The following is an 18,029-nucleotide window of genomic DNA, read 5'->3' on the forward strand; positions in this document are numbered from 1 at the left end:
GCCAGATCTTTGCCCACTCACTTAACCTATCTATATTCATTTGTAGCGTCCTTATGTCTTCTTCACAACTTAGTTTCCTACCTTTGTGTCATCAGCAAATTTAGCAACCATACTCTTGGTCCCTTCATCCAAGTCATTTATATAAATTGTAAAAGGTTGAGGCCCCACCATTGATCCTTGTGGCACACCACACGTTACATCTTGCCAACCAGTGCTGGAAGGTGGGATTAGATTGGGCGGCTAGTTTATTCGGCCAGCACGGACGCAACAGGCTGAATGGCCTCATTCTGTGTCATAATTTTTCCATGGTTCTATGGTTCTAAAATGACCCATTTATGCCTACTCTCTATTTCCTGTTAGCTAGCCAATCTTCTATCCATGCCAATATGTTACCCCCTACACCACAAACTTTTATTTTCCGCAATAACCTTTGATGTGGCACCTTCTTAAATGCCGTCTGGAAATATAGTACATCCACCAGTTCCCCTTTATCCACAGCACATGTTATTTCTTCAAAAAACTCCAATAAATTAGTTAAACATGATTTCCCTTTCACAAAATCATGCTGACTCTGCCTGATTACCCTGAATATTTCTAAATGCCCTGCTACAACATCTTTAATAATTGCTTCTAACATTTTCCCATGACAGATGTGAAGCTAACTGGCCTGTAGTTTCCTGCTTTCTGTCTCGCACCCTTTTTAAATAAAGGAGTTACGTTGGCTATTTTCCTATCGAATGGAACCTTCCCTGAATCGAGGGAATTTTGGAAAATTCAAACCAACACATTAACTATCTCACTAGCCATTTCTTTTAAGACCTAGGATGAAGTCCATCAAGACCCGGGGACTTATCAGCCCACAGCTCCAACAATTTGTTCAATACCACTTCCCTAGTGACTGTAATATTCATGAGTTCCTCCCTCCCTTCCATTTCCAGATTGACAGCTATTTCTAGGATGTTACTTGTATCCTCTATGGTGAAGACCGATGCAAAATACCTGTTCAATTCATCTGCCACCTCCTTATCCTCCCTTATTAATTCCCCAGACTCACTTTCTATAGGACCAATGCTCACTTTGTTAACTCTTTTTTTTTAATATCTAAAGAAACTCTTACTATTTGTCTTTATATTTCTTGCTAGCTATCTCTCGTACTTTAATTTTTCCCTCCTTATTAATCTTTTAGTTGTTTTTTGCTGATTTTTATATTCTGGCCAATCTTCTGACCTGCCACCCATCTTTGCACAATTATCTGCTTTTTCTTGAAGTTTAATACTATCTTTTAACTTTTTTTAGTTAACCATGGATGGTTGGTCCTCCCCTTGGAATTTTTCTTTCTCGTTGGAATGTATCTATTCTGTGTATTCTGAAATATCCCCTTAAATGTCTGCCACTGCATCGCTATTGACTTATTCCTTAACCTATTTTTCCAGTTCACTTTTGCTAGCTCTGCTTTCATGCCCTCATAATCGCCCTTATTTAAGTTTAAAATACTAGTCGTAGACCCACTCCTCTCTCTCAAACTGACTCTAAAATTCAAATCATATTGTGATTGCTGCTGCCTAGGGCTGCCTTCCCTATGAGATCATTAATTAATCCTATCTCATTGTACAATACTAAGTCTAGTATAGCCTGCTCTCTGGTTGGCTCCAGAACATACTGTTCTAAGAAACTATCTCGAAAACATTCTATGAACACCTTTGCCAACCTGATTTATCCAATCTATATGTAGATTAAAATCACCCATGATTATCGCCTTACCTTTCTGACAAGCACCCATTATTTCTTCCTTTATACCCAATACTACCGTGTGTTTACTGTTAGGGGGCCTGTACACCATTCCCACAAGTGACTTCTTGCCTTTATCATTTCTCATCTCGACCCAAACGGCTTGTACATCCTGGTTTCCTGAACTTAGGTCATCCCTTTCTATTGTGCTAATATCATCATTAATTAACAGAGCCACCCCTTCACCTTTTCCTAGCTTCCTGTCCTTCCTAAATGTTTTGTACCCTTCAATATTCAGGTCTCAATCTACATCATCCTGCAGCCATGTCTTTGTAATTGCTATCAGATCGTACTTATTTATTTCTATTTGCGGCATCAGTTTGACTGTTTTGTTTCGAATGCTTTGTGCATTTAGGTACAGAGCCTTTAGTTTTGTCTTTTTATTATTTTTGTAACCTGTAGCCTTGTCTACTGACTTACTCTTAGATTTGTAATCCCTTCCTGTCACAGTCTGTTTACCTTTTCCCATATTAGTACCTTACTCTCTTGCCTCGTCTTCCCAGATTTGATCCCTTACCCCCATTATTTCACTACTTCACTAGTTTTGCGACTCGCTAGAACACCCGTCCCAGCATGGTTCAGGTGTAGACCATCCCAACGGTACAGCCACCACTTTTCCCAGTACTGGTGCCAGTGCCCCACGAACCAGAACCCACTTCTTCCACACCAGTCTTTGAGCCACGCATTCATTCCTCTAATCTTATTTGCCCTACTCCAATTTGCACGTGGCTCAGGTAATAATCTAAAGATTATTACATTTGAGATCCTGCTTCTTAATTTACTGGCTCGCTCTTCATACCGACTATGCAGAACCTTCTTCCTTGTCCTGCCTATGTCATTGGTACCTACATGGACCACGACGACTGGATCCTCCCCATCCCACTGTAAACTCCTCTCCAGCCCACTGCAGATGTCCCAAACCCTAACAACAGGCAGGCAACACACCCTTCTGGACTCTTGCTCTTTGCTGCAGAGAACAGTGTCAATCCCCCTCACTATACTGTCCCCTGGGAAACTTAGACTTAGAGACAGAATAACAGAAGCTTATGCATTCCCAAGAAGAACAAACCAATACACAACTGAGAAAAGGATGAAGTAGCCGCAGTACGTGTTACCTCTGACGTCTGTAAGCACAGAATCATAATGGGGCAAGATTAATGGCCAAGAAATAAGAACAAAGATCCCCATGTGCAGCCCTAGTTGGCTGAACAGTATAAAGATAGAACCTTTTCCCTCAAAAGTTAGGGTTCCTGGAACATTTGCAAGTCCATTTGCCTTAATAGTAGCCTAAGGTCAAATCTAATCATCTTGAACTTCACAGTGACAAAAGATTGTATTAATTGCTTGTCATTTAATTAATACCATAGAACAGTTGTATAAGGATAATATTATTAGTCAACATGCATTAAAACTTCTTGTTTAAAACCACTTGGGCCTGATTCACGCAGAAGTTATTATTACAGGACTAACAACATTTTGTTGCAACTGTAATAGGAAATCCACCAACAGATGGCAAGACATTAAAATGAAGTGAAGGAACTTTGGTTATACATGGATAAGTAAGTAAATGTGGCAGCGCCAGTAGATTTACGATATAAAGTGGAATCCTTTTTTTTGTAAAATACAAAAGCAAGGAGGTCATGCTGAAGTTTTACAAGACCTTAGTTACAGCTGATCATGTGCAGTTCTGGGCAGCACATTATAGTAAGGAGAATAAACCAATAGAAAGAGTGCAATGTAGATACACTAGATTGTTATCAGGAATAAAGGGTTACAGCTATGAAGTGCGCCTTGACAAGTTAAGATTTTTTTCACTATAGCTGCAAATGTTAATAGTTGATTCTGATAACTCAAGTTATGGTGAAGTAAATAGTAAAAGATTGCTTCTACTTATCAGCCAAATGATAACAAGCAAACATAAATTTAAGATAAGCACAAAATAAATAAAAGGGGAGTTTAGAGGTTTATTTTTAAACAGAGGATGAGTGTAATGTGGAATTATCTGCCACAACCTGGTGTTGATGTAAAGTCCATAATTTTCTCTACAAAAAAATAAATTACGCTCAGGGAAAATGGGGCATAACAAAAGGCAATGGGGAGTGAACAGGAGAGTGAGGTTAGACTAAGCAGCTCATGAACAAAAACATCAGCGTTGACTTGTTTCGGTAATATACGCACGATATGACTTACATGAAATGGAATTTTTGAATTATACAAATTCCTAGTAGTGTCCCAGTACTATACATGCACAAATTCCTTCCAGAAATCAATAATAGAAAACTGCATTTTGTTGTACATAAAGGAAATTAAATTTGCATTACCTGACCCCAAAAAGTAATTGGGTCTTCAATGTGACTTCCCATTATATCTTCAACTTTTAATGCTAGAAATTATAAACATTTGACATTACAAAAAAAATTTCAATATTCAAAATTGATGCAGTGCAAAATACACAAAAATAGTGTATCACAGACTCTAAAATAAATTAATTCAATTAAGTTTTGTTGTTTACCCTCTATGTTTTAGTATAGCATGAAGCCAAATAATTTTGAATGAACTGAACTTTCACAGATTTCAAGTTATTTGAGAGACCAGGTGGTACCATGGGTTAGCACGCAGTTCGTCCAGTGCTGGTCCTCAAGTTCAAGTCCTATATATCCTAATGGGATAAAGTTTTCCTCAATGCAAGGTCGGACCAGTGTCTCAACTTTCTCTTCAGCCTTGATCATTAACTTTAATAACTACAGACCTTAGTTACAGTATATCTTCCATTTTCTTTGCAGTAGAGATATGGACGACGGTCATCATCTGGGGAGAGGGGAGGTGATTTAACGTTTTGGGTGTAGATTATCAGACCACTGTTTTCAGGGGATGCAGAAAATTATGTGCTCAGAGTGTCAGCCTATCTTTTGGTTTTTGGGGACCAGCTGACCTACTGTATCTTCAGCATTTTCCATCTTCACTTCAGAATCCAGATTTTTATTATTATATCTCCAATTTCCCCCATTAACTCACACGTTTCTCCCATCTTGTTTTCACTGTCCTGATGGTTTTTACATTCTCTTATTCTTTTACTATCTTCCACCACCTCTGTGAAATCATCATCTAAGACCTTCTTATTAAGTAGTATGGAGTTATTTAACCCATTAACTTCCTCTCCGGAATTAAAATATCTACCATTTCTTCCCCTTCCTATCAAAGGGCTTGCTTATTTTTTTAGAATCAGCAAATAGAATAGAATCAAAGAATGGTTACAGCTCAGGAGGAGGCCATTCAGCCCATCATGTCTGTGCCAGCTTTCTAAGAGCAACTCAGTTAGTCTCACACGCAGGCATTTTCCCCTTTGTCCTGCAAATTTTCTCTTCAGATAATTATCCAATTCCCTTTAGAAAGCCACAATTGAATCTGCCTCCATCACACACTGAGGCAGTGCATTCCATACACTAATCACTCACTGTGTAAAAAAGTTTTTCCTCATGTCACCTTTGTTTCTTTTGCCATTCGTCGTAAATCGGAGTTCTCTGGTTCTCGACCCTTCCGCCAATGGGAACGGTTTCTCCCTACCTACTCTGTCCAGACCACTCATGGCTTTGAACGTCTATAAAAAGGAAAGCCCCAGCTTCTCCAATCTAACCTCAGAACTGAAGCCCCTCATCCCCAGAACCATTCTCTTAAATCTTTTCTGCACCCTCTCTAATGCCTTCACATCCTTCCGAAAGGACTGGACACACTACTCCAGTTGAGGCCAAAAGCCTGTTTAAAACTTGCTTGTTTTTGTACTCTATGTCTCTATTTATAAAGCCCAGGATCGCGTATGCTTTATTAAACGCTTTCTCAAAGTAGCCTGCCACCTTCAACGACTTGTGCACATATACCCCCAGGTCCCTCTGCTCTTGCAACCCCTTTATGATTGTATCCTTTATTTTATATTGCCTCTCCTCATTCTTCCTACCAAAATGCATCACTTCACACTTATCTACATGAAATTTCATCTGCCATGTGTCCATCCATTCTACTAGCCTATGTCCTCTTGAAGTCTATCACTATCCTCACAGTTCACAATACTTCCAAGTTTTGCATCATCCACAAATTTTGAAATTGTGCCCTGGACATTCAAGTCTAGGTCATTAATATATACCAAGAAAAGCAGGGGCCCCAATATTGACCCCTGAGGAACCCCACTATATACCTTTCTCCAGTCTGAAAAACAACCATTCACCACTACTCTTTGTTTCCTATCACTCAGTCAAGGCAGATCCATGCTGCCACTGTCCCTTTTATTCCATGGGCTTCAACTTTGCTGACAGCCTGTTTAGTTTTCAGTTCTTAAAAAACATTATACAGAAAATGTCAAAAGGCCTTTGTCTATTAGCTGCTGATTGATCAACAGCTAATTTCCAGAATTTTCTGTCTCATGAGAACATAAGAAATAGGAGCAGCAGTAAGCCATTAGGCCCTTTGAGCCTGCTCCGCCATTCAATAAGATCATGGCTGATCTTCTACCTCAACTCCACCTTCCTGCACTATCCCCATATCCCTTAATTCCCTTAGGATCCAAAAGTCTATCGATCTCTGTTTTGAATATATTTACAGCATCCACAGCTCTCTGAGGTAGAGAATTCCAAAGAGTCACAACCCTTTGAGCGAAGAAATTTCTCCTAATCTCAGTCCTGAATGGCCAACCCCTTATTCTAAGTCTCTGACCCGTAGTTCCAGATTCCCCAACTAGGGGAATCATCCTCCCAGCATCTAACCTGTCAAGCCCCTTTTACATGTTTCCAGGGATCATCTCTCATTCTTCTAAATGCTAGGGAATACAGGCCTGGTCTACTCAATTTCTCCTCATAGAACAATCCCCTCATTCCAGGAAATCAGTCCAGTAAACCTTTGTTGAACTCCCTCTGAGGCAAGTATATCCTTCCTCAGGTAAGGAGACCAAAACTGAACACAGAAAGCCAGGTGTAGCCTCACCAAGCCGCTATATAATTGTAGTATGACTTCTGTATTATTATACTACAATTGCTTTGTAATAAAAGCTAGCGCACTATTTGCTTTCCTAATTGCTTGCTGTACCTGCATGTTCACTTTGTGTTTCTTGTACGAGGACACCCAAACCCCTCTGAACACCAACATTTAATGCTTCTATTCTTCTTACTAAGTGAATAACCTCAGATTTTCCAACATTATACTCTATCTGCCACCTTCTTGCCCACTCGCTTAACTGGTCCATATCCCTTTGCAGCCTTGTTGCTTCCTCCTCACAGTTTATTTTCCCACCTAACTTTGTATCATTGGAAAATTTCGATAAATTACACCCAGCCCCACATCTAAGTCATTGATATAGATTGGAAATAGCTGAGGCAGGTTTCAGTAGATGCAATTTTATTTATTTGAAAGTCCTATGCTCCAACCTTACTCCAATCTCCATCTGGTTCCTAATAATATGGCCTACTCCTGCTCCTATTTTCTATGTTTCTATATATGGGGCGAAAGCGGGAACAGGTTACTGATTTGGATGATCAGCCATGATCATAATGAATGGCGGAGCAGTCTCGAAGGGCCGAATGGCCTACTCCTGCTCCTATTTTCTATGTTTCTAATTGTAAGCTCGCACAACAAAAATCGTCACTAAATTGACAATCCCACTCAGGCTACAACGACAGCTGCTGTGGGAATTGGAAAAACTTCCAATGTTATTTTAGTGAGTGTTCTTTTGATGCTGATGTAAGGTCTACAGTTGAACAAAAAAATTCACTCTAGTTCTGACCATATTTGACCTAACAGTACTCAGTACTGTCTCTTCCCTGGACTGAGGGAGAAACTAAGTGACAGTAAATGACAGCTCCAGGTGTGAGGATGGCCGAACAGTCGGGGCACTGCATTCAGTCTCCTCTGAGGTGTGAATTTGAATCCCACTTTTGACATCCAGTACTTCACATATATGGAACTAAAAGTAGGAAATGGTTCCTTTCCTATAGAGACCACTTAAAACATTTCAAGCTGTTTAATATTCATCCAGACAATCCAAATTTGGAAGAATAAAATTTACAACTCTTAGTATAATTGTTGTTATGTTTTCGAAGTGGAAATTCAAGTAATTCCAATTCTTTGAAATCCCCCTGCATAATACAAGGTAAATATGCAAGAATCAATGGACACACCAAATATCTGAATTTCCAAACCATTTTCACAACCAGAAAATTGGCATCCTATACACAAAAACTTCTGAATTATTCATTTTCTTTTAGAAGGTCCAAGTACCCATTTGTTCTTGTTACAACCAGTTGAGAAAGAGGTCTAGGGTTCCCTTTCAGCCTTCACCTGCTTTTACCTTAAAGGGTTTAATTTTAAACATACCATGTTTTTAGCTCCCCTTGGTGAATCCTTGTTCAACGCTTTCCAATTATAAGACAAAGAAACCTGCACAAACAGGCTTTCTTAGGTTTAAAGAAGAAAAGTTGAAATTTATTAAACTTGAACTTAAACTCTAATTCGGTTGACATCTACAGATACACGCCGCGCCCCAAGTTAGCATGCATACATGATACACACATGCAAATAGAGACAGAAAAGAGAATAAAAATAAAGTGGAAAAGTTTGAGGCAATAGGTTAGCACCGCAGCCACACAGCTCCAGCGACCCGGGTTCAGTTCTGGGTACTGCCTGTGCGGAGTTTGCAAGTTCTCCCTGTGACCACGTGGGTTTCCGCCGGGTGCTCCGGTTTCCTCCCACACCCAAAGACTTGCAGGTTAATAGGTAAATTGGCCATTGACCATAATTCCATAAGTTTTAAGGTACTTGTGGATAAGGACAAGAGTAGTCCTCGGGTGAAGGTGCTAAATTGGGGGAAGGCTAATTATAACAATATTAGGCAGGAACTGAAGAATTTAGATTGGGGGCGGCTGTTTGAGGGTAAATCAACGTCTGACATGTGGGAGTCTTTCAAACGTCAGCTGATTAGAATCCAGGACCAGCATGTTCCTGTGAGGAAGAAAGACAAGTTTGGCAAGTTTCGGGAAGCTTGGATAACACGGGATATTGTGAGCCGAGTCAAAAAGAAAAAGGAAGCATTTGTAAGGGCTGGAAGGCGAGGAACAGATGAAGCACTTGAGGAATATAAAGACAGTAGGAAGGAACTGAAGCAAGGAGTTAGGAGGGCTAAAAGGGGTCATGAAAAGTCATTGGCAAACAGGATTAAGGAAAATCCCAAGGCTTTTTATACATATATAAAGAGCAAGAGGGTAACCAGGGAAAGGGTTGGCCCACTCAAGGACAGAGATGGGAATCTATGCGTGGAGCCAGAGGAAATGGGTGAGGTGCTGAATGAGTACTTTGCGTCAGTATTCACCAAGGAGAAGGACTTGGTGGATGATGAGCACAGGGAAGGGAGTGCAGATAGTCTCAGCAATCTCATTATCAAAAAGGAGGGGGTGTTGGGTGTCTTGCAAAGCATTAAGGTAGATAAGTCCCCAGGGCCTGATGGGATCTACCCTAGAATACTGAGGGAGGCAAGGGAAGAAATTGCTGGGGCCTTGACAGAAATATTTGCATCCTCATTGGCTACAGGTGAGGTCCCAGAGGACTGGAGAATAGCCAATGTTGTTCCTTTGTTTAAGAAGGGTGGTAAGGATAATCCAGGAAATTATAGGCCGGTGAGCCTTACGTCAGTGGCAGGTAAATTATTAGAGAGGATTCTTCGGGACAGGATTTACTCCCATTTGGAAACAAACAAACCTATTAGCGAGAGACAGCATGGTTTTGTGAAGGGGAGGTCGTGTCTCACTAATTTGATTGAGTTTTTTGAGGAAGTGACAAAGATGATTGATGAGGGAAGGACGGTGGATGTTTTTAGATTTTATTTAGATTTTAGAGATACAGCACTGAAACAGGCCCTTCGGCCCACCGAGTCTGTGCCGACCATTAACCACCCATTTATACTAATCCTACACTAATCCCATATTCCTACCACATTCTCACCTGTCCCTATATTCCCCTACCACCTACCTATACTAGGGGCAATTTATAACGGCCAATTTACCTATCAACCTGCAAGTCTTTTTGGCTGTGGGAGGAAACCGGACTATATGGACTATATGTCTATATGGACTTTAGTAAAGCCTTTGACAAGGTCCCGCATGGCAGACTGGTGCAAAAGGTGAAGTCACACGGGATCAGAGGTGAGCTGGCAAGATGGATACAGAACTGGCTCACTCACAGAAGACAGAGGGTAACAGTGGATGGGTGTTTTTCTGAATGGAGGAATGTGACTAGTGGTGTTCCGCAGGGATCAGTGCTGGGACCTTTTGCTGTTTGTAGTATATATAAATGATTTGGAGGAAAACGTAGCTGGTCTGATTAGTAAGTTTGCGGACGACACAAAGGTTAGTGGAGTTGTGGACAGTGATGAGGATTGTCAGAGGATACAGCAGGATATAGATCGGTTGGAGATTTGGGCGGAGAAATGGCAGATGGAGTTTAATCCGGACAAATGTGAGGTAATGCATTTTGGAAGGTCTAATGCAGGTGGGAGGTATACAGTAAATGGCAGAACCCTTAGGAGTATTGACAGGCAGAGAGATCTGGGCGTACAGGTCACTGAAAGTGGCAACTCAGGTGGATAAGGTAGTCAAGAAGGCATATGGCATGCTTGCCTTCATCGGTCGGGGCATAGAGTATAAAAATTGGCAAGTCATGCTGCAGTTGTACAGAACCTTAGTTAGGCCACACTTAGAATATTGCGTGCAATTCTGGTCGCTACACTACCAGAAGGACGTGGAGGCTTTGGAGAGGGTACAGAGGAGGTTTACCAGGATGTTGCCTGGTCTGGAGGGCATTAGCTATGAGGAGAGGTTGGATAAACTCGGATTGTTTTCACTGGAACGACGGAGGTGGAGGGGCGACATGATAGAGGTTTACAAAGTTATGAGCAGCATAGACAGAGTGGATAGTCAGAAGCTTTTTCCCAGGGTGGAAGAGTCAGTTACTGGGGGACATAGGTTTAAGGTGAGAGGGGCAAAGTTTAGAGGGGATGTGCGAGGCAAGTTCTTTACACAGAGGGTGGTGAGTGCCTGGAACTTGCTGCCGGGGGAGGTGGTGGAAGCAGGTACGATAACGATGTTTAAGAGGCATCTTGACAAATACATGAATAGGATAAATAGAGGGATACGGTCCCCGGAGGTGCAGAAGGTTTTAGTTTAGACAGGCATCAAGATCGGCGCAGGCTTGGAGGGCCGAATGGCCTGTTCCTGTGCTGTACTGTTCTTTGTAAATTGCCCCTAGTGTAGGTAGGTGGGGATGTGGTATGGGATTAATGTAGGATTAGTATAAATGGGTGGTTGATGGTCGGCACAGACTCGGTGGGCCGAAGGGCCTGTTTCAGTGCTGTATCTCTAGAAAAAAAAACTGAAGAGTTTTTGTTACGGTTCTTCGAGCTCACTGTAGAGTCCTTGATTATAGGTAGGTTTTGCTTTTCGTTGGGGCCCAGTATTCTTCTTAAACCTTGTTCACTGTAGGAGACTTTTCTCTCTTGGGGTTCACGTGTCTTCAGTTGGCTTTTGGAGTTCCGTGAGAAAGAGATGGGAGCATACAGGCAGGCAGGAGAGGAGGGCTGCTTCAGTCCAGGAGCATTCTGCTTTCCTCTCCAGACTCAGTTTAAAACTCTGCAACAGCCAGATAATCATGTGACTAACTGGTCTGACCACGTCTGTTTATGGATTGAATTGGAGCAGGGAATAGCTCCTTTGTCTACAAGCACTGTCTGTTAATATGCAAAAATGTCTTTCCAGCCAGGGGCTTGGCAACCCCTTATAACAGGCCTTCTCTTCTTCCCAGCAACAATTTGAAATTTATGTCCATGCGGCGAAATTAATGTGCCTCATTCTTGGCAGGTGGGGGGTTGCATGACACCTCCACACTCGGGAATGAAATGCGATTTGAGAAGAGGCACATTTCATTCAAAGGGTTGAGAAAAAATATAAGATACAGAAAACCATGCATTTCTCGCATTCATTTCCATTCATTCATAAACCTTAAAGCTTATTAAAATTGCCTGTCTTTTAGAGTCATTGAGAGATACAGCACCGAAACAGGCCCTTCGGCCCACTGAGTCCGGGCCAACCATCAACCACCATCCATACCAATCGTACATTAATCCCATTTTCCCTCTCACATCCCCACCTGCCCTCAATTCTCCTACCACCTACCTACACTAGGGGAAACTTTTACAATGGCCAATTTGCCTATCAACCCACAAGTCTTTGGCATGTGGGAGGAAACCGGAGCACCCGGGGAAAACACACGCGGTCACAGGGAGAACTTGCAAACTCCGCACAGGCAGTACCCAGAACTGAACCCGGGTCGCTGGAGTGGTGAGGCTGCAGTGCTAACCACTGCACTTGGTGCCAGTGCTGCTTTAATTGCCCCATTTTTGGCATCCCAGTAAACATGTGGTTCTTTGGGGAAGTTTTTCTTCAGTTTGCCCAATTCCGTGACTGCCTAGGGTCTTTGTTCCTGTTGAGGTCTGCCAAGGGTGGGGGGGGGTTGGGTGTGGTTAGATTAGCCCTAAGTTGGAGTTTTTACCAAGGGAGTTAGTCATTGGCGGGTTTATCATGAACTCTCTTTCAGTGCTTTGCTGAGTCATGCAAAGGCTTTTGACTTCAGGGAATGGGTGATTCCCTTTTCTTCTGACTACTGGGCCGGTTCACTGAGCCTCAGCCAGGGAAAATCTATTTAATTCATTCGCTGGGTCTTCAAACTTTCCAAAGAAAGTCTCGGACAGGCAGACCTCATGGTCATTTGCCTGCAGTACCAATGCAGTCTCCTCTGGGGGGGAATCATGGCCTGATCCACTACACATTCAGGGAAACTGCAGGGGACCATCTCCTACCACTGCCCTGTCTCTCTCACCACTGCAGTCTCTCTTCCACTACTGGGGGCGGGGGGGGGGGCGCTACCACCTTCACCCCCGCCAGACCGTTACCTAGGAGTAGGTCAACCCAGTCCATAGGCAAACTACGGACAATCCCTATGGTCACCAGTCCCGAAACTAGTTCGCACTCCAGGTGCACCCGGTGTACAGGTACAGGCATACACTGCCCTCCAATACCATTCACTATCATTCTGGTGTTCACTGCACTCTCTGGGGGAAAGGTCAGGCCTTTTCCCAGTAAAAAGGATCTAGTGGCCCGTGTCCCTGAGAATCACTATGGGCTTGCTTGCCCCGCTCGAGGGGTATGGGTTTACTTTCCCTTCAGACATAAAACCCTGATAACTTTCAGGAATCCTTTTAAATTTTCCTGCACTTGCAGTAGTAAGCTTCCTGGGCCTCACTCTTACTGCAGTGAAAGCCACAGCTTGTTCTGCTGTGCTTTCCATCAAGTTCACTTCTTCACTGAGCAGGTGTGCCCTGATTAACCCTACTAGTTTTCCCTTTAGTTTCTAGCAGTTAGCTTTTAAATGCCCTACTTTATTACAATGGAAGCACTCAGGTCTCCGGGTCTCACTCTTGCTCACAGCACCTTCCTTTTTGGCTGGAGGAGGGTCCCCCGTGTCTCCTCCTTTCCTTTCTCCCCCAGGACTGCCTGGGCTTCGATCACGTTCTCACCCTTTCTCCTTTTTGGATTTGTGGTGGTGATTAGGAAAGTTTCTCCCCAGGAAACCGACTTATAAATTAAAGCAAACTCATCAGCCAAGATGGCCACTTGCTGGGCTTTCTGGACCTGCTGCTCCTCAACATGGGTCTGAAAGGAGAGTGGGCGAGAATGTTAAATTTCTCTAACAGAATTACTTCTCTGAGATTCTCATGGCTGAAGGCTGTTAAAGTACAGTTTAGCTACTGGTCAAAAGCCAGTTGCTTACTTCTTTCAAACTACAGACAAGTTTGATTACCTTGCTTCTTGTGGGTTCTAAACTTTTGACGGTAGGTTTTGGGTACTAACTTATATGCCCCGAGGATGGCATTTTTGGTCGGTTCATAATTTGATGAACTCTCATCTGGAACAGGAAATAAACCTCATGGGCTATTCAAGTTAGATTGCTTTGTAGTAAGAGGTCTCAGCTGGCCAGTTTAGCTGCCTTGCCAGTTTCTCAAAAGAGCAAAAAAAAATCCTTCTACATCCTCCTCATTGAATTCTGCAATTAGTGGAGCTAGTTTTAATAGGTTTGTACCCAGACCTGAATTATGCTCCTCCATATTGACCATGCTTTCACTAGGGTTATTCTGTCACCCCCTAGTTAACTCAAGCCGCTTCAACTCTCTCTCGTCACATTCCTTCCAGAATATTCTTTCTCTCTCCCCCTCCTCAAATTCAAGTTTCCTCTGTTCCAATTGTACCTTTACTAACAATACCCTGTTGGAGTCTGCTTCTAACCCTGTTTCTGCTTCTTCAGATTCAAGGGAAAAGTGGTTGGCCACTAGTCTTAGGAGTTCAGACTGCCGAGCCTTGCCATATACAGTGATCCCACACTGCTCAGCCATTTTCCTCAACTCCTCCATAGACAATGCTTTTAACTTATCCAAAGTTATTTCATCCTGGCTTGCAGAGCTACTAGCTTCTGTTGCAGACACGTTAGTATTCAAACACACACAATCACAAGAAAACCTGTATTGAAATGGGGGCGGCACAGTGGCGCAGTGGTTAGCACCGCAGCCTCACCGCTCCAGGGACCCGGGTTCAATTCTGGGTACTGCCTGTGCGGAGTTTGCAAGTTCTCCCTGTGACCGCGTGGGTTTTCGCCGGGTGCTCCGGTTTCCTCCCACCGCCAAAGACTTGCAGGTGATAGGTAAATTGGCCATTGTAAATTGCCCCTAGTGCAGGTAGGTGGTAGGGAATATGGGATTACTATAGGGTTAGTATAAATGGGTTGTTCTTGGTCAGCACAGACTCGGTGGGCCGAAGGGCCTGTTTCAGTGCTGTATTTCTAAATAAATAAGAAATCTTGCTCTTTTTGATTTGCACCAATTTGGCTTCCCACTTCCAATTTCTCTGGTTTGTCTGTGGGTAAAATTCTGGATGCTAGCACCCAAATTTCTGTTACAACCAAGTGAGAAAAGTGTCTAGGGTTCCCTTTCAGCCTTCACCTGGTCTTACTGTAATAGGGTTTAATTTTAAACACACCTTGTTTTTTAGCTCCCCCTTGGTGAATCCTTGTTCACCGCTTTCCAATTATAAGGCAAAGAAACCAGCACAAACAGGCTGTCTTAGGTTTAAAGAAGAAAAGTTGAAATTTATTAAACTTGAACTTAAACTCTAATTTGGTTAATGCCTATGGATACATGCCGCGGCCCATGCTAACATGCATACGCGATACACACATGCAAATAGAGACAGAAAAGAGAAGAAAAATAAAGTGGAAAAGTATGAGGCAATATCTGAAGAGTTTTTGTTACGGTTCCTCGAGTTCAAGAGTCCTTGAAGGTAAGTAGATCTTGCTTATTGTTGGGGACCAGTATTCTTCTTAAACCATATTCATTGTAGGAGACTTTTCTCTCTTGGAGTTCAGTGGATTCAGATGCTTGTGAGAAAGAGATGGGAGAAGGCAGACAGGAGAGGCTGTGGCGAGTCAGCCAGGAGAGATCTTCTCGGTTCAGGAACATTCTGCTTTCTGCCCAAACTGTTCGTACAAAATCAAAAAACTCAGATTGCCCAGCAGGTTAGTCATGTGACTAGTTTGTTTGACCACATCCGTCTGTATATTCAGCCACCTTAGCAGTCAACCTGGAATGTGTGCTCCCTCCACCTTCAACATCTGGCGATGAAAAACACCATCTACCAATATGCAAACATCCCTTCCAATCACAGTCGATCTGTTCAACAAGTCCTCCCTTCACTTCAGTAACAGTTTAAAATCAATGTTCATGGCAAAATTAATGTGCCCCATTCTTGGCAGGTGGGGGCCTAGCATGGCATTCTAATAATGCTATCTGAAAATAAAGTCATCAATGATTGCACCAAACATCATATGAAGCAAACAGAAAATGCTGGAAATGAACAGAAAATGCCAGTTGGCATTTGGTTCAATAGTTGATGAAGAGTGTCATTTTCATTGGTCAAAAGTGCAATTGACAGTATGTGATTAAGAGCTGATGAAAAAAATGCTTGGTTAGGGCAGGGAACAGAATCTGCTGCACATAAAACATTACTGTATGAAGCTGTACATCCATTAATAGCTTAGATAAAGCAGATGTATATAGCAAGTCCAGTCATCCTTTAATAGGTGACCTGCCAATAACTATGTACATTCATTTTGCGTGTCAGCATTATACTATCGATGGCTCCAAACAGCACCTCAATGCCTAATCTCCCTTTAAGACCATAACATACATTTGTCACCAAGTATTCCTAGTATAACAGTGTATAATTTAACATACATGCTTTTACAACTTTTTTTGAGAATGTGAAATTCTTCTTTCCCATTGCACTGCACTCCTTGTTTCTTCAAAATATACAGTCAGTGGTCAACAAAACTGGCAGGTGTCCTGCACCTAGACATTCACCAATGCTGGGCAAGGAGATGTAGGGCCTAGCCCAACAATGGCTCGTTTTTCTTCCCTCTCCCACCTGCTTCTGCCAAACACTAATATTTATACAGAATTTGCTATTACCACTTTGAAAACACAGGAAATCAAAGAATAAATGTACAAATAAGTAAACAAACCACAATTTATGCACCTATTCCTTCAGAAGCATTCACTTCCTTTCCATCAGCCATCTTGACAATTTGCTAGAAAAAAAGTGGGAAAATATTTATTATATTTATATATAAAAATATTTATTTCCCCAAGCTTTCTACATGAATTAAACTTACCCAAGTCAACTTGACAGTTGAAGAGCTATGCTAACAGCATGCTTCAGGTCAGGGAACACTGATTGTTTCCTCTTTGTGAGGAACACCCATCTACTCAGCACTACCTCGCAACATCAACTTTAGATCAAGAACCTCAAACTATCCTTCAAAAAAGGAGCATTAAAAACATTTCTGAGGGTGGAAAAACACTCTTTGGTTTGTCATACTGGATATCTCAGGATGTGTTTTATACAACAGCAATAATTAGCATTTCTATGAAACAAATACTGATTCACTGCGATGCTGAAGTTGCCATACAACTATGTAACCACAACGTAGTGTCAAAGGAGGTTTAAAAATATCCAGGGCTGAGTCCCTGAATACTTTTTAAACTTATCCAGGGCTCTTTTATGTATTCAGGGGATGGAAACTCCCACCAGCAGTTTCAAAACATTTGTTTAATAGTTATCAGAAGACGTTTATGTACATGTATAAGCATAGGTGAAGACCTCTCATGCCTAAGAAAATCTGAATTTGAGCCAATAGGTTGGATCCCATTCTATAGCTAAACTATATATCTATCATTAGAACAGTTGCTTTATTAATACCATTTTTTTAAAGAACTACTAACAACCTTCTTTTGCTTGTTTTTGATTCTTATAATACTTTTGTTTAAAACGGACTGCTAATGAAATAAATGGAACCAACAGAGAACTCAATGCAACCTATAGTGTTCTGCGATACACACCATTAATAGCTCCTGTCTATCACCAACCCCACCTTATACAATTTTCAGACTATCCTACTTGTTTTAGCTTCACTTAGAAATTACATTATGACCCAAATAACCAAATCTGTCGTGTTATATAGTAACTACAGTATTTGAGATATGAAACTGAAGCAAAGTAGGTCACCAGTGTAAGTGCAAGGCAAATGGGAAAACCCATTTTTTAAAAAAATCAAGGAATAAGTATAGTTACTTTCCATCTATGTATCTTTTTTTCCATTTGTTTTAGATCCGGTCATATCAATCTACACTAGACAGGATGGGTGGAAAGCCTTCATTCACAACAATGTCAGTGCTGGTCTATAACCAGCCACTAGGAGTTGTGCAAAACCTCGAGGTTAACAAAGAACAAAGAACAGTACAGCACAGGAACAGGCCATTCGGCCCTCCAAGCCTGCGCCGATCTTGATGCCTGTCTAAACTAAAACCTTCTGCACCTCTGGGGACCGTATCCCTCTATTTATCCTATTCATGTATTTGTCAAGATGCCTCTTAAACATCGTTATCGTACCTGCTTCCACCACCTCCCCCGGCAGCAAGTTCCAGGCACTCACCACCCTCTGTGTAAAGAACTTGCCTCGCACATCCCCTCTAAACTTTTCCCCTCTCACCTTAAACCTATGTCCCCTAGTAACTGACTCTTCCACCCTGGGAAAAAGCTTCTGACTAT

At 42.1% G+C, this 18,029-nt stretch overlaps 1 protein-coding gene across 1 annotated transcript in view; it reads right to left on the minus strand.

Moving 5' to 3' along the window:
* Positions 1 to 16,497, minus strand: part of LOC137380649 (serine/threonine-protein kinase 31-like) — a 134,968-nt gene extending 118,471 nt beyond the window's left edge. The window contains exons 1-5 of the mRNA XM_068052817.1: positions 16,458 to 16,497; positions 14,157 to 14,340; positions 5,553 to 5,736; positions 4,804 to 4,900; positions 4,110 to 4,171 (exon numbers count right to left, since the gene is read on the minus strand). Of these exons, the coding sequence (XP_067908918.1) occupies positions 4,110 to 4,171; positions 4,804 to 4,900; positions 5,553 to 5,736; positions 14,157 to 14,340; positions 16,458 to 16,497 (567 nt within the window). The remainder of the gene's footprint in view (positions 1 to 4,109; positions 4,172 to 4,803; positions 4,901 to 5,552; positions 5,737 to 14,156; positions 14,341 to 16,457) is intronic.
* Between the last annotated feature and the right edge of the window lie 1,532 nt (positions 16,498 to 18,029).

Source organism: Heterodontus francisci, chromosome 2 (genome assembly GCF_036365525.1).
Source record: "Heterodontus francisci isolate sHetFra1 chromosome 2, sHetFra1.hap1, whole genome shotgun sequence".
NCBI lineage: Eukaryota > Metazoa > Chordata > Chondrichthyes > Heterodontiformes > Heterodontidae > Heterodontus > Heterodontus francisci.